The sequence below is a fragment of the Drosophila miranda genome (assembly GCF_003369915.1).
Source record: "Drosophila miranda strain MSH22 chromosome Y unlocalized genomic scaffold, D.miranda_PacBio2.1 Contig_Y2_pilon, whole genome shotgun sequence".
NCBI lineage: Eukaryota > Metazoa > Arthropoda > Insecta > Diptera > Drosophilidae > Drosophila > Drosophila miranda.
In genome coordinates this window covers 32,816,954-32,832,122 of record NW_022881614.1, presented here as the reverse complement: position 1 = coordinate 32,832,122, position 15,169 = coordinate 32,816,954, and the positions used below count along the sequence as shown (strand labels likewise).

Genomic DNA, 15,169 nt, shown 5'->3' with positions numbered 1-15,169 from the left:
AAGAGGTGACAGAATGAATTTCCCTGGCGGACTCTAAGCTGTTATTTAAGAATTCAGGGGAGCGGTTAGATTGCCAACTGGGTCTAGGAAATTCCCCTTGATCCCTTAGGTTGGGGGAAGTTCTATCAAAAAGGATCGGATATCTAGCCTTGACCTCAGCTCTAGTTAGGTTTTCAAGTGTCATACACTTTTAAATGGCGTACGCTTTTTTCCTGGCCTCACACTGCGGGTGGGTGGCAGCATGTTCCCCCTTGCAGTTAGCACAGACCAGCCTTGAGCAGATAATATCTTTGCTGTGATCTTGTCCGCATTTGAAACATTTCGCTCCACTCTTGCAATGTTGCGCCAGATGGCCAAACCTAAAACACCTGAAACATTGAATAAGCTGAACAAAAGGTTTCACTTCTACTTTAGAATATAGAAAATTGATTTTGGTTGGTAACTGCTCTCCTCTGAACCAGAGTTTCACCCTGCCAGTAGGTACACGTTCCCCGATGCTCTATCCCTTCGCGTAATCCGAACTATCTCCTCAATTGGGATATCCGAGGTTACAAGCTCCGCTAGCTGTTCCTCCGAGTAGTGCCCGGGGATCCCAAAAATTAACCCTGCTTTTTGGACGAAGTGCCTAAAGATTCGGGTTGAGTACCCTTGAGCAGCGAAAACACTGTTTTCCACTAGCACGTTTGCACACTCCGCCGACCCGCACACAATCTTGCACCTGCCATAGCCCATTCTAGCAACCTCCTCGATATCGCTAATGCCCTGTTTCAGCAGCAGATCGGATAGATCAAACTGGTTTATAGCAATTCTGGCATTATTCGCACTCATTTTGTCGATACAAACAATGTATGGGCCTTTATGCCCCTCATAATACTTGTTAACGATGATTTTGCGGTTACTTCCGTTTTTCGTACTCACGGAAGCCACACAAACCGCGTCAGTCTTCTCTCTCTCTTTCGTCGTAGAAATTTTTGATGTCATGCTTGTTGTCGTGTTCGTGTACATGTTTGTCGACACGTTCGTCGACAAGTTTGGTTTCTTGCACAGCAGTTTAGAAGCCAAAAGCTGCGGAGCCGTTTTTGCCGCCATCTTTACCCCTACCCGCATGGCGGATTTAGCTTCTCCTTCCCTTTTTTTTAGCGTTTCCATGCGAATTTTAACTCCCGTCGCCTTCTCCGTGGCCATCCTTGTCCAGGTTTTTCGACTTAATTGATGAAGCTTTGGGAATTTCTTCACGCCGTCTTCGTAGGCGTGTGAGGCGCCCCCAGAAGCTTCGGAAAATGTCTTTTTGACTAAAACTATCAGCGAACGTCTTGAAATATGTTAATTTTTTCCTTCCGCAAACAATTTTAGGTACGCGCCATACCAGTGTTGAACAACAACAAACGAGCAGGCATAGAAGTCTTCCAGATGTTTATCGAATCGTGGCACAAGATGCCCATGGGCTCCTGTATCCCGTTTCAAATTGTCCGCCAGGTTGTTCTGCTGCAGCGTGAATGCACTCGATCGGATGGTTAGGAACATCGACTCCCGCAGGGGTCCCAGTAGACTTTTAACCCGCGATATGTTGTCCAGTTTCTCGGCCGGTTGTTGCTGTTGCAAGGGCTGTTGGGGCACGGGGCCGGGAGGGACAGCCGGCATCATGGGCTGAGGCGACGACTGCATCACTTGCATCATCTGCGGTCCCGACATAGGCATCATGTTCATGTTGGGGTTCATGCACTGCTCGGAATTCTTGTTCTTTTTTTACGAGAATTATTTATTTTTTTTTTTTTTTTTTTTTTAGGGTTTAAGTTACCAAGCTACCCGTGAGTAGCGTGGGATTATTTGGCCGCCCGCCTTTTGAAGGTGGAAATTGCCAAGTCAAAGAATAGAAGATGTTGGAGTACTGTTTATAGCTTTACATCAATTTCGTCGATGAAGTCAATTAGTGTTTGGTACGCGCTGATGTTTTCTTTTTTAAAGAATTTGTAAATATCATTATATTTTCTTAGAGATGGGAAGTTTTGCCTTGTTGTGTTGTACCACTAACCATACTGTATATAGATGTGCCAGTTCATACAACGAAAGCGTCACACACTGGCTAGCGCCTTCAGTACCCCAGAGTGACGTCATCATGAGAGAGAGAGCGCAGAGAGAACATCTTTGCATGTGTTAGTACACACGCAATATGTTTCGACAAAAATATGTGATTATATGCTTTTTCAGATTTTTTGAACTCTCTCAGGTCTGGTTCTGTTTTGCCACCAGCATTTTTTAGTGTATGGCTGCACATGCATTCTCACGTACTTTGCGTGTGTGTGTTTAGTATTGCTGGCCGCTAGAACTGAAATTTGAGTTTGGTTCTTGTTTTGGGTCTTTTGATGAGCTGACCTACCGCCACAAAATAAATGAAGAATGGGCAGGGGGTGGGGGTATGGTACACTAGGGCGCGGGAAATAAAATAAAAGCTGTTATTTGTTTGATTTATACCACAAAATATAAAATATTACAATAATATAATAACACATTTATTTCCTTATTTTAAACAGTTTGATTATAAATTATAAAAATTATGTAAACGCCGTCGGTTCTCGACTTTATAAATAGAGGATATACCTTAAGAATGTTCATATATGTACATATGTATGTAACTACATACAATGTATACGTAAATACATACAGTGGCGCTCAACTGAATAGGTTCAACAATTTTCAAAAGTCAAACCGCTATATCTTTTTAACCAACTTACCGATTTATATGAAATATTTTTTTTTGCATAGATTGATTCATTATTAATATAGCAAGAAAGTTTCCAGAACACGTTTTTAAAGGCTATTTATTAATTTTTTCAAAAACATTACAACCGATGGGGGAACGTTGTGAGTTGCTGCGGACACCGCAACTCTACAGTTATACCCGATACTAAGTCAGTATGGCTCTCCTCCGGCAGACGCCGCTAATATTAAACGACACGACAAAGAGTGCGTGCGAGAGAGACAGAAAATCAGTCTGAGCGTGACGTCGCGCGCTGCGTGGCCAGTGCAAATTGATTTGTTCCTTTTGGCTATAAAAATTATATGATCTGATCCAGATTCAGCAATCGGATAGATATGGTCGTTATCTATGATTCTGCGTTTTTAGTTTTCTCGAATGTGCAATATTGTGGATGCCACAGATTTTCGTCCTTTGTGGGGGCGGAAGTGGGCGGGGCGAAGTTTTGAAATATTCTTGTATATACTGTATATATAAAATATCTCATGTACATACATATGTACATAAATATTAAAGTTTATTACATTCGTATATTGCATGAGGGTTTTCAAAATTACTGTTGTCTTAATGCTGTCTTTATAATTGAATTCGAAAATTTATGGGTATTGTCCATGAGAGTATTCAAGGTGCGACCGGCATCTAAATTTTTGCTTTGCAGATTCCCGTCGGAAAGGGCGCGATTGACAATTGATTTGAAATATATGTAAAACCAATTCCATTTAGATTTATGCATATTTATTTAAGTACATATATGTATAATTTTACTTATATTGTATATGTATTTAGATACATCATTGTTTTAGTTATAATAAACAAAAAAGTCGAGAACCGACGGCGTTTGCATAATTTTTATAATTTATAATAAACCTGTTTAAAATAAGGAAATAAATGTGTAATTATATTATTGTAATATATTATATTTTGTGGTATAAATCAAACAAATAACAGCTTTTATTTCATTTCCCGCGCCCTAGTGTACCATACCCCACCCCCTGCCCATTCTTCATTTATTTTGTGGCGGTAGGTCAGCTCATCAAAAGACCCAAGACAAGAACCAAACTCAAATTTCAGTTCTAGCGGCCAGCAATACTAAATACACACACGCAAAGTACGTGAGAATGCATGTGCACCCATACACTAAAACATGCTGGAGGCAAAACAGAACCAGACCTGAGAGAGTTCAAAAAATCGGAAAAAGCATACAATCACATATTTTTGTCGAAACATATTGCGTGTGTACTAACACATGCAAAGATGTTCTCTCTGCGCTCTCTCTCTCATGATGACGTCACTCTGGGGTACTGAACGCGCTAGCCAGTGTGTGACGCTTTCGTTGTATGAACTGGCACATCTATATACTGTATGGTTAGTGGTTGTACCTTGTACAATTGAAAATTAAATGCGAGGCGTTATCGATACTGTTGTCGAGAAAAATTAGCTTATATATACTTAGTTTTAAGCAAGGGCACAGATACCCTACATAAAGAAAAAAGAGAGAAGAAAAATGGCCACACTATGAAAAGACAAGAAGGTCACATTAGTTTGAGCAGTCGTAGAAAGAGCGGGGAGAAAAGACGAAGCGTGCGTAGATATATTACCTACATATAAGAATAAAATGTATTAACCTCCTTTTGCAAATAGGAAATAAAACGCAACCAACGCCTAAGTACCTATGAAGATAAGCGATTGTGTTTTATCCGCAATTCTCACGTTCCTGGACTCAACATCTTTTATTTCGCTTCTTGGAAGCCAATGACGCTAGAGTGTTTGGAGTTTGTACGAAGACGGGCAGAGACTCGTGGTGCAAGCACTGAAGTATACTGGACATTGGAGAAGCGACGGAACCCACAAGGAGACGGTCATCTCGCTCGTGGGTGGATAATAAACATTGCAGAACACGAATGCCAACGTGGGTGCGCAAGTCAGGCAGCTGAAAAAAGCGCACATTTATATGTATGTATGCGAGATCGTGCACATACTGCCATCTCGCTCTAACCAACGAAGTTCTTGCGGGCCAGCAACTAGAGGCTTGAGTGCGCAGTTGGCTGATGAAATCGAGTGAAAATTTCTGGATTGTGGTTTGCTTGGTAAGTGCCAATTTGATTGTTGATTTGGGAAGAGGTTAGTCTGCGGGTGATGATTACCAGAGCAATGAGCAAATTAAGGGCAACGGATGAAATGGATGAGGACAACGTTGAGATGGGAAAAGTGGAAAGAGAAACCGCGCACGGTGAAGCCTCAAATATGGAGGGGGCCGGGCCCGGCACATCAAAAGAAGCCCAATCACATGGCGTTGTTAACGTTATGATGGAGATGTGGCGCCAAATGCAAGAAGGTCAGCGGGCCAATGCAATGCAAATGCAGCAGTTCCAAATGGAAGTTCTGCGGGTGAATCAAATTCAAATGGAAAAAACTAATATACTTCTGCGATCCCTTGGTATTAGTGGAAGGACAACTGGCGAGCCAGGACCACAATCAACCACGGCTGAGCCCTCAGTGATATCAGACGCAGTCTCATCACCAAGGCAACCGGTTCCTTCTCAGGAAACGCAAAGAAAATTGTACGATCTACCGGAGTTTAATGGTGCTCCCGAAGAGTGGCCAATGTTCAACGAAGCTTTCACTATGACCACTGCAGAGTACGGATACAGTGACAGGCAAAATTTGTTACGCCTCCAAAAGGCAATAAAAGGCAAGGCTAGGGAGACCGTTGAATGTTTGCTTATTCACAGTTCTAACGTTTCAAATATTTTAGAGACCCTTAAACAAAATTTTGGTAGACCGGAGAAACTCGTAAAAAGCCAGATTAGTCGCGTTAGAGAATTTCCGAGCATTCGCGAAGGGAGATTGGAACAATTAGTAGAGTTCAAAATGAAGGTACAAAACTTGGCTTCATTCTTAGAAGCAGCTAACGCACATCAACAGTTAAAAAACCCAACATTAATGGAGGAGTTAATCTTAAAGTTGCCAGTGCAACAGAGACTGGAGTGGGCACGCCATTCCAAGCAACAAGGAGATGAAAAATCGATCAGTCATTTATGTCTATGGCTTCAGGGATTGGCCGAAGAAGTGCAAGACGCAGGATTGGTTGACGATCAGGCGACGTTCAAGCCAAAGAAGGAGAAGTCGAGACTATTCCATGCAAACGACATCGGACTTGTAACCATGAAGGCGTGCTCCGCCTGCAATGGGAAACACGACTTGGAAAACTGTAACTCATTTGCCCAGTTAGAACTTGAAAAAAAATGGCAGCATGTAAGGGAAAGAAAATTATGCTTCAATTGCCTAAAGTACGGCCATCGTAGTCAAAAATGTAGACGACATCACCAATGTGGACTTGATGGATGTGCCAAACGCATTCACCGTTTTCTCCATGCAGAATCAGTTAATCAACCAGGCGAGGAAGTAAAGTTCACAGGAACAGCAACGCATGAGGCTAGCTCAATGATTTTGTTTAAGATATTGCCTGTTAATCTTCATGCTAAAAATAAAATAGTGAGGTGCCACGCCTTTTTGGATGAAGGTTCTGCAGTAACCCTTATAAATGAAAGCCTGGCAGACGAGTTAGGATTACATGGGCCCAAAGAAAGTCTGACATTGCAATGGTTTGGAGAAAAGACATCAACGGAATTGGTCAGCCGATTTAATATTGGAATATCTGATGAACGTGGAGGCAAGGTCTATGAACTAAACGGAGTAAGGACTATTAAGGATTTACGGCTGCGGAAGCAATCCGTAAACATGTCTGAGCTAAGTTCGCAATACCCACACATAAAGAGTATTCCTGTGAAAGGCTATAGAAATGCTAGACCTGAAATACTAATCGGACTAGATAACCTACATTTGATAGCTCCAAAGCAAATGAGATCTATGGGATACGTTGGGCCAGCCATTGCATTAACCAATCTGGGATGGGTTGCGTATGGAAAATGTCGCGGAGGATCAGGACCCATGAGTAATGTAAAGGCCGTACATCTGGTTAAACACAATGACGAGCACATTGAACAGTTGGTGCGAGACTACATCACGAATTCGGAAATGGATGTGCGGATTGTGAAGAACCACGTAGAAGGTCGAGAAACTGAGAGATCGAACCGATTGCTATCAACCACTACAAAACGTATTGGTGACCGTTTTGAAACGGGATTACTATGGAAAGTGGATGACGTCGTCTTGCCTGACAGCAAGAAAATGGCAATAAAGAGACAATTGTCTTTGGAAAGAAAATTTATACATGATCCAGAGTACTACAGAAAATACTGCGACCTGATGGAAGCATACGAAGAAAAGTCATACATTCGGCGTATCACAAGCAATGAACTGGAAGTGGACAAGAAAAAAGAATGGTTCCTGCCTCATTTTGGGGTCTTAAATCCTAACAAGCCCTGCAAGTTGAGAATTGTTTTCGACGCGGCTGCAGAAGTCGAAGGAGTGTCGTTAAACTCCATGCACATGACTGGCCCCGACGGGTATCAATCCCTAACGGACATTCTTATGAGGTTCAGACAGAAACCGATTGGAGTCTGTGCTGACATAGCAGAAATGTTCCACCAAGTCATAATACGAAAGGAGGATCGATGTGCCCAACGCATACTATGGAGGAAGAATCCAGGCGACGAGATGAAGGAGTATGAAATGCAGGTCATGACCTTTGGAGCCAAATGTTCACCGGCCTCTGCTCAATATGTGAAAAATAGAAACGCACTTGAATTTAAGGAATCGTATCCAGATGCGGTGGATGCCATTATTAAAAACCATTATGTGGACGATTTGGTGCATTGTTTTTCATCCGAAGAATCGGCTGTGAGAGTCGTGAAGGAGATAGTTGACATTCACAAAAAGGGAGGATTCGAACTTAGAAAGTTTGTGTCCAATTCGAAATTCTTCAACAAGGTTTTTGGTAACGAACAAGTAGCTGAACCCATAACTCTTGATAGGGATGAATCTTTGCATTATCAAAAGGTCCTGGGAATGTACTGGTGTACACGCAGCGACGAATTTGGGTTCTCACTTTCGTTTAACAAAATTGACGCATCAATCTTTTCAGAATCAAGAATACCGTCTAAGCGAGAAGTATTGTCTGTGTTTGACCCATTTGGAATTCTAGCCGAATATTCCCTGATCGCTAAACTGCTTCTGCAGTCAATATGGCAAAAGCGAACAGAGTGGGACCAGGCAATTGAGGGCGACGATATAAAGCAATGGAAATGTTGGTTGCGCAGCCTAAGCCAAGCATGCAAGATAAGGATACCCCGATGTTACGCTGAAGAGTTCTTTGGGGAACCAATTGAACTACACATATTTTGCGATGCGAGTGAGTCAGCTTATGCAGCAGTTGGATACTGGCGCATGCGTACGAAATCTGGATGGAAGTCCGCATTTATAATGGGAAAGACCAAGTGTGCCCCAATGAAACTATCGAACATAGCCAGGCTCGAGCTACAGGCGGCAGTGCTAGGAACTCGTCTCAGGAAATGTATTCTTGAGGGTCACGACGTCAACCCCAAATGTGTCCACATGTGGTCCGATTCCAAGACTGTCTTAGCATGGATTAAATCAGATCACAGAAAATATAAGCCATATGTAGGACACAGAATTGACGAGATACTTGAAGCCACAAGGTTGGAAGATTGGCATTGGGTGCCTACTAAGGATAACCCGGCAGACTTTGGCACCAAACTCAGATCTGGAACTCGAGAAACCTCCTGGTTGAGAGGCCCTCAATTCCTTCAAGAGGACGCAAGTCAATGGAACCTAGGAACTTCAGACGTTGGTGACACGGAACTGGAACTAAGAAGCAAGTTTACGTTATCAATCAATGAGATGTCTTCAGATGGATCTGTCAATATCGTATTCAGGGAGTTGCTGGAAAGGTTCTCTTCATTTACAAGGCTGATGCGAGTTGTCGCTTGGGTCTACAGGATGTGTGATCGTAAGATCAAACGAAAGGTCTACCTTGATGTAGCTGAAATTGAAGAAGCTGTACTCATAGTGATCCGCAATGTACAGGATGTTGCATTTCATGAAGAGCGGGTGGCGCTATTGACTGGACAGTGCATCGAAAAGAACAGCAAGCTGTGGAAGTTGTCTCCGATCATAGACGGAAGAGGAGTGATCCGAATGAATGGGCGTATTAATAACGCATATTCGGTTGGAGAAGAAAACAGGCGTCCAATATTAATGCCCCAAGGGCATCACGTTACAAAATTGATCGTGCGACATTATCACGAGCTATGGAAACACCAGAATGAAAACACAATTATAGCAGAAATACGCAGAAAGTACTCATACCACACTGCCGACAGGAGGTTCGCCGTGCAGCTAGAAATTGTATGACTTGTAAAATCCAGAGAGCTTCACCAAAAATGCCATTAATGGGACAACTTCCTAAGGACAGACTCTCTCCGTACGTACGCCCATTCTCATATGTTGGAATCGACTATATGGGACCGTTTCTGATTGTAAGAGGAAGGAGTACCGAGAAACGCTGGATATGCATATTTACATGCCTTACAATAAGAGCAATTCATTTGGAAATTGCCAGGGACCTGACAACAATACGTGTCTTCGAGTATTGCATAACTTCATGGCGCGGCGCGGAAGACCAGTAAGAATCCGATCTGACAATGGTACCAATTTGGTGGGAGCTGAGCGTGAATTGAAAAGAGAATTACAGGACCTCGATCACATTAGAATAGCGAACGAGTTGTCAACCAAGCAGATCGAATGGCTGTTTAATTGCCCGCTAAACCCCCATGCAGGTGGGTGCTGGGAAAGATTGGTACGCAGTGTGAATAGGGCCATAGGACACGCGCTGCATGACAAAAACTTGAAAGAAGACATACTGTATAGCCTAATGTGTAACGCTGAAAACATAGTAAATTCCAGACCGCTTACACACATTGCTCTGGATAACACCACAGACGATCCGATAACCCCTAATCACTTTCTTTTAGGTTCTCCCAATTCTAGCCAGACACCACATCCACAAGAGGAGAAGTACCAGCCAACTCGAAAGGAATGGGGCATCGCTCAGCAGATCTCACACTCACTATGGAACAAGTGGCTCAATGAGTACCTACCAGACCTATGCAGACGGACAAAGTGGCATCACCCAGTGCCACCACTCGCTGAAATGGACATTGTTCTTATCTGTGATAAGAACCTTCATCGATCTCAATGGAAAAAGGGAGTTATTCTAGCAGTCACGCCTGGACGCGACGGACAGGTTCGCTCAGCCACTGTAAAGACGACGGCTGTAGTTCTACACCGCCCAACCTGTAAAGGCAAAGCTAGACATATTGTGAATCACGAGCGTGCTTGATTCATGGTGGTGGGGATGTTGTCGAGAAAAATTAGCTTATATATACTTAGTTTTAAGCAAGGGCACAGATACCCTACATAAAGAAAAAAGAGAGAAGAAAAATGGCCACACTATGAAAAGACAAGAAGGTCACATTAGTTTGAGCAGTCGAAGAAAGAGCGGGGAGAAAGGACGAAGCGTGCGTAGATATATTACCTACATATAAGAATAAAATGTATTAACCTCCTTTTGCAAATAGGAAATAAAACGCAACCAACGCCTAAGTACCTATGAAGATAAGCGATTGTGTTTTATCCGCAATTCTCACGTTCCTGGACTCAACAGATACTATCGCATGTATCACATATGTTACTAGGAACTACATGCATTTTGGCGAGAGTGTGCCTATCGCATGCGTTACCACTAAGCAGTCTGTTGATTCTTTTAGCGTCAATGGCTTTAAGCTTAGTTTTATTTAGGAACCACGGTTTGGATGATGATGAGGGGAAAAGCGAGCAGTAACCTCGGTGCTTGATACTAGCAAACTCGGCGTATTCTCTCTCCCATTCTGCTTTTAAGATTCTTACGAGAATTATTTAAATGTTTGAGAATTTTCTATTTACAAACGCGTTAGGGGATTTCGATACAATTACTTGCTCACAAGTGCGCAAAAGCTATCGATGTCAAATCCGATAGCTTACGCTAGCAGAACGATTCCGAACAGCTGTCCTGCTAAAACACATTTTTCTATCATAATTAATTGGCGCTAGGCGCATTATTAAATCGTAAGGAGCTACTGAATAACTATGACTCGGTAAGTGAGCTGTCCTGTCCTCTGTAGAGACCACTACCCACAGCTCCCTCCAAAAATCCTAAACTAAAAGTGTGCGTCGCTTTGGGTCTGATTTTCTTGGTTTTTTATTTTGTAGAAATAGCATCGACTTGGGCGACGTTACGCCGCATAACATAAAACAACTGAAAAAGCTCAATACAGTTGTGTTCCCGGTCTCCTACAATGACAAATTCTATGTGGATGTTTTGGAAGCTGGCGATCTGGCCAAATTGGCTTACTACAACGACATTGTGGTCGGGACCGTCTGCTGCCGCATCGATACAACGGAGAACCAGCGTCGCCTCTATATCATGACACTTGGCTGCCTGTCGCCCTACCGGCGCTTGGGTATCGGCACCGTCATGTTCGAGCACATACTGAACTACGCGGAGAAGGACGGCAACTTTGACAGCATTTTTCTGTAAGGGAACCACAAATATTACATTACATATGATTGTATGGTTTTCATTGGCTATCGATCGCATTTCAGGCATGTGCAGATCAACAACGATGGCGCCATTGAGTTTTACAAGAAATTTGGGTTCGAAATCGTCGACACCAAGGAGCAGTACTACAAACGCATCGAGCCCGCGGATGCCCATGTCCTGCAGAAGGCACTGCGCCGCAACCCACCGAATGCCAACAACATCAACACTAACAGCGCCAACAACCCGAATCCAAGAAGTAAAGTACGCCAATACACTTTTGTATGAATTTCAAAGAAATAAAAATCGCTCCGGTGTTGTACTGTTGTGCTGTCATATCTACATATGTGTAATAAATGGTTAATCAATAATAATTCAAAATATAATCCTATGTACGCCTCTGCTATTGTCATTTGGGCACAAGCAAAAAGAACAAATCCTATACTCTGTACATCGGATGAAATGTAACGGTAGGTTACCATCCGTAAGGTTCCCAACAACGAAAGCGTCGGCACACACAAGTTTATATAGACTTGATATTAAACGTCCCATAAAAGATTGAGCTGAGATAAATGAATTTTCGTAGGGAATTCCTATGGTGTAGGCCAACGACGGAAATTACTCGGCATTAATAGTTTCATAGCAGCAAACTTTAAGTTTCATAGCAGACTGTTTTTACAGCATTGTAGCAGTCTGCTTGAATACTTGCATAGATCTCAATAAATATTTTTTTTAGCCACCTCATGGAGAAAAAAAGCCATGTTGTAGTTGATAATTTAGGGCTTTATTTTTATTCGCGTTTCATTTGGACCAATCTTGAGTCGTTTTGAGAGAAAACGAGGGGGAACGTTGTGAGTTGCTGCGGACACCGCAACTCTACATATATACCCGATCTTAGTCAGTATGGCTCTCCTCCGGCAGACGCCGCTAATATTGAACGACACGACAAAGAGTGCGTGCGAGAGAGACAGAAAATCAGTCTGAGCGAGACGTCGGGTGCTGCGTAGCCACTGCAAATTGATTTGTTCCTATTGGCTATAAAAATGATCTGATCTGATCCAGATTCAGCAATCTGATAGATATGGTCATTATCTATGATTCTGCGTTTTTAGTTTTCTCGAATGTGCAATATTGTGGATGCAACAGATTTTCATCCTTTGTGTGGGCGGAAGGGGGTGGGGCGAAATTTTGAGATACACATTTTATAGTAAAATCTAACAGAAGTGCGGATACTAAATTTGGTTACTCTAGCCTTAATAGTCTCTGAGATTTTTGAATATCCCCAGATTTTCGTTATTTGCAGGGGCGGAAGGGGGTGTGGCGAAATTTTGAAACAAACTCGTCTCGGTCCGATATATTAGGAGTGTGGATACCGAATTTGGTTCCTCTAGCTTTTATAGTCTCTGAGATCTAGGCGCTAATGTTTTACTCTAAGCAAAGCCGCCTATGCTACGTGTGTGTTAGAGAGAGACAGGGCGAGAAAAAATGAAATTGTTTTCTTGATGCTGGCTATAAGAATAATACGATCCAATACAGATTCCGCAGTCTTAAAGATATGGTCATTCTCTACAATTCTACGTTTTTGGTTTTCTCATATCTTTAAAATTGTGGATGCCACAGTTTTTTTGTTCCTTTGTGGGGGCGGAAGTGGGCGGGGCGAAGTTTTGAAATATTTTTGTAGCAGTGACATATCACAGAAGTCTGCATCCAAAACATCGTTGCTCTAGCTCTTATAGTCTTTGAGCACTAGGCGCTAATAGGGACGGACAGACGGACAGACGGACGGACGGGCAGACGGACAGACAGACATGGCTCAATCGACTCGGCTATTGATGCTGATCAAGAATATATATACTTTATGGGGTCGGAAACGATTCCTTCTGGACGTTACACACATCCACTTTCACCACAAATCTAATATACCCCAATACTCATTTTGAGTATCGGGTATAAAAATTATGTGTGATACCTACATACGTATGTACCCAAGTGTATAGACTTTTGGTATCATTTTATACAAGCGCAACACCCTTGACAAACGATGTATTCAATTAGTCCGATGCTATCGCTCTGAATTACCTCCGTACGCGAGGATAAGAACCTCTGCGCGCCTCTGCCCAGGATCATTCAGCGGCGGCCACATGAAGCCCCGCAAGTCATCGAGCGATGGCTTCATCTACTGCTACGGAAACCTCTACAGCCTGCTCTTCTACTGGGGACTGGTGACCTTCCGGGTGCGCACCCAGAGTGACGGCGGAGCAGCTTCTTCCCCTGTGAGCGTGTTGTATGCGTTCTGCGTCCGGTGTTTCGCCGTCTGCGGCTACCTGGGCAGCGTGCTGATTAAGCTGGAGGATGAGCGAATGGCCGCCGCCATGATTGGCCTCACTCCCGTGGTCAAGGTGATCATTATGTGGGAGTGCCTCAGCTGCTCGATTACCTACGTGGAAAACTTCCTCACGCTGGACGTCCAGCGGCGCCGCCACGTCAAGCTGCTGGCCAACATGCAGGGCTTCGACCTGGACATTTTCGAGGAGTTTCCCTCCGTGCGCTGGAACTACCAGCGTACACGCTCCAAGTACTGGTACGGGACTGTGATTGTGACTATCTGCTTCTTCTCCTTCTCTCTGTCGCTCATCCTCGACATGGCTCGGTGCACCTGCGGCCTCTCGTCCACCCTGCTGGTGGGATTTGTTCACATTGCAATCATGGATTTCGTGCGGCAGCGCCTGCGCCTCATCCAGAAGCTGCTCCATCAAGAGTACGAAGGGAGTACTGGTAGAGATCGTCCACAAACGACGGTCCATCGGAAGATTGCCAAGCTGTTCGAGTTCACCAAGCGCTGCTCCCATTTGCTGGCAGAGTTGAATGCCGTGTTTGGGTTCGCGGCTACCGCCGGGTTCTTCTACGAGTTCAGCCTGATGACCTGCTTCGTGTACGTGATCTGCCAGAAGGTTCTGGGGTCCGAGGCCTGGGACCTAGAGTACACATTCATGCTGCTCCACGTCACACTTCACTCCTACAAGCTAATCATCACCAGCACCTATGGCTATCTGCTTCAGCGGGAGGTGAGTGCTCTGATGCGATAACTAAGGGAGATCATCCTTGTTTGTGCCTGCTCCGCAGAAGCGAAACTGCCTCCGCCTCCTTGGCCTCTACTCGCAGCACTTTCCCCAGCAGCCACTGGCCCGCAGTCAGGTGGAGGACTTCCAGCATTGGCGCATGCACAACAGGCCCTCATCGGGAGAAGCATACCGCTCAGTGTGTCCACTATTTTCCTGGTGAGCTGGAGCCCCTAACCCTATATTCTGCCAAGAGTTCCTCCCAGTAGCTACGTCTCGCCATTGCAGGTGTACAGCGGCATGGCCAACTATGTGATTATCCTGGTGCAACTGCTATTCCAGCAGCAGCAGATCAAGGAGCGGCAGAGGGTATTGGGTAGGGACGTGGACATTGTGGGGCCAATGGGTCCCCGCACTCATTTGGATTTGCTCATCGCGTTCGCCTTTAATGTTCATTAATGCATACAAAAACATTTCTTTGGATAGTTCCACGTGCTTATCACAGGACACAAGATTTTTTTGCCCAGAATTAATGCGTATACGATGTATTGTAACTAAATGAATCTAAATCTATTCTTTTATTTCAAAAAAACTGTTGCGCAAGCGCTTCTCGGATATTTGGTTTCGAAGTGGTTTTTGATTGGAATAAGTGTAGAAAATCTTGAAAGCTTCCTTCAGAACACTCGCATCCTCCGCCATCTCGGCCTTGCTGAAATAGCTTAAAAGACGGCGGCTTGCGCGAAATCAATAAGAAACTCCCGGGCGTATGACATGGCGTGGATGCTGTGGCAGCTG

General features: G+C 43.9%; 4 protein-coding genes across 5 annotated transcripts; 3 read left to right on the top strand and 1 right to left on the bottom strand.

Moving 5' to 3' along the window:
- Positions 1–1,308: 1,308 nt before the first annotated feature.
- LOC117192793 (mediator of RNA polymerase II transcription subunit 29-like) lies at positions 1,309–1,745 on the bottom strand. Its single transcript, XM_033397550.1, has one exon. The coding sequence runs from the start codon at positions 1,717–1,719 to the stop codon at positions 1,324–1,326; it is 396 nt and encodes a 131-aa protein (XP_033253441.1). The 5' UTR covers positions 1,720–1,745; the 3' UTR covers positions 1,309–1,323.
- A 2,556-nt stretch (positions 1,746–4,301) lies between these two features.
- On the top strand, positions 4,302–10,358 carry LOC117193214. 2 transcript variants are annotated; one of them, XM_033397966.1, is made up of 2 exons: positions 4,302–4,336; positions 4,397–10,358. In XM_033397966.1, the coding sequence occupies exon 2, from the start codon at positions 4,892–4,894 to the stop codon at positions 9,089–9,091; it is 4,200 nt and encodes a 1,399-aa protein (XP_033253857.1). In that variant the 5' UTR covers positions 4,302–4,336; positions 4,397–4,891; the 3' UTR covers positions 9,092–10,358. The 2 variants fall into 2 exon arrangements, 1 of the variants encoding a protein (XP_033253857.1); XR_004474536.1 differs by lacking the exon at positions 4,302–4,336 and having other exon boundaries at positions 4,339–10,257; positions 10,318–10,358.
- Positions 10,359–10,753: 395 nt separating this feature from the next.
- On the top strand, positions 10,754–11,629 carry LOC117193215 (probable N-acetyltransferase san). The gene is made up of 3 exons (XM_033397967.1): positions 10,754–10,872; positions 10,988–11,311; positions 11,381–11,629. The coding sequence occupies exons 1-3, from the start codon at positions 10,865–10,867 to the stop codon at positions 11,601–11,603; spliced, it is 555 nt and encodes a 184-aa protein (XP_033253858.1). The 5' UTR covers positions 10,754–10,864; the 3' UTR covers positions 11,604–11,629.
- Positions 11,630–13,456: 1,827 nt separating this feature from the next.
- Positions 13,457–14,865, top strand: LOC108159516 (putative gustatory receptor 47b). The gene is given in 4 exon segments (XM_017292875.2): positions 13,457–14,380; positions 14,439–14,544; positions 14,547–14,593; positions 14,663–14,865. Coding segments are annotated over 4 exon segments (1,248 nt in total). The 3' UTR covers positions 14,834–14,865.
- The last annotated feature ends 304 nt before the right edge of the window (positions 14,866–15,169 follow it).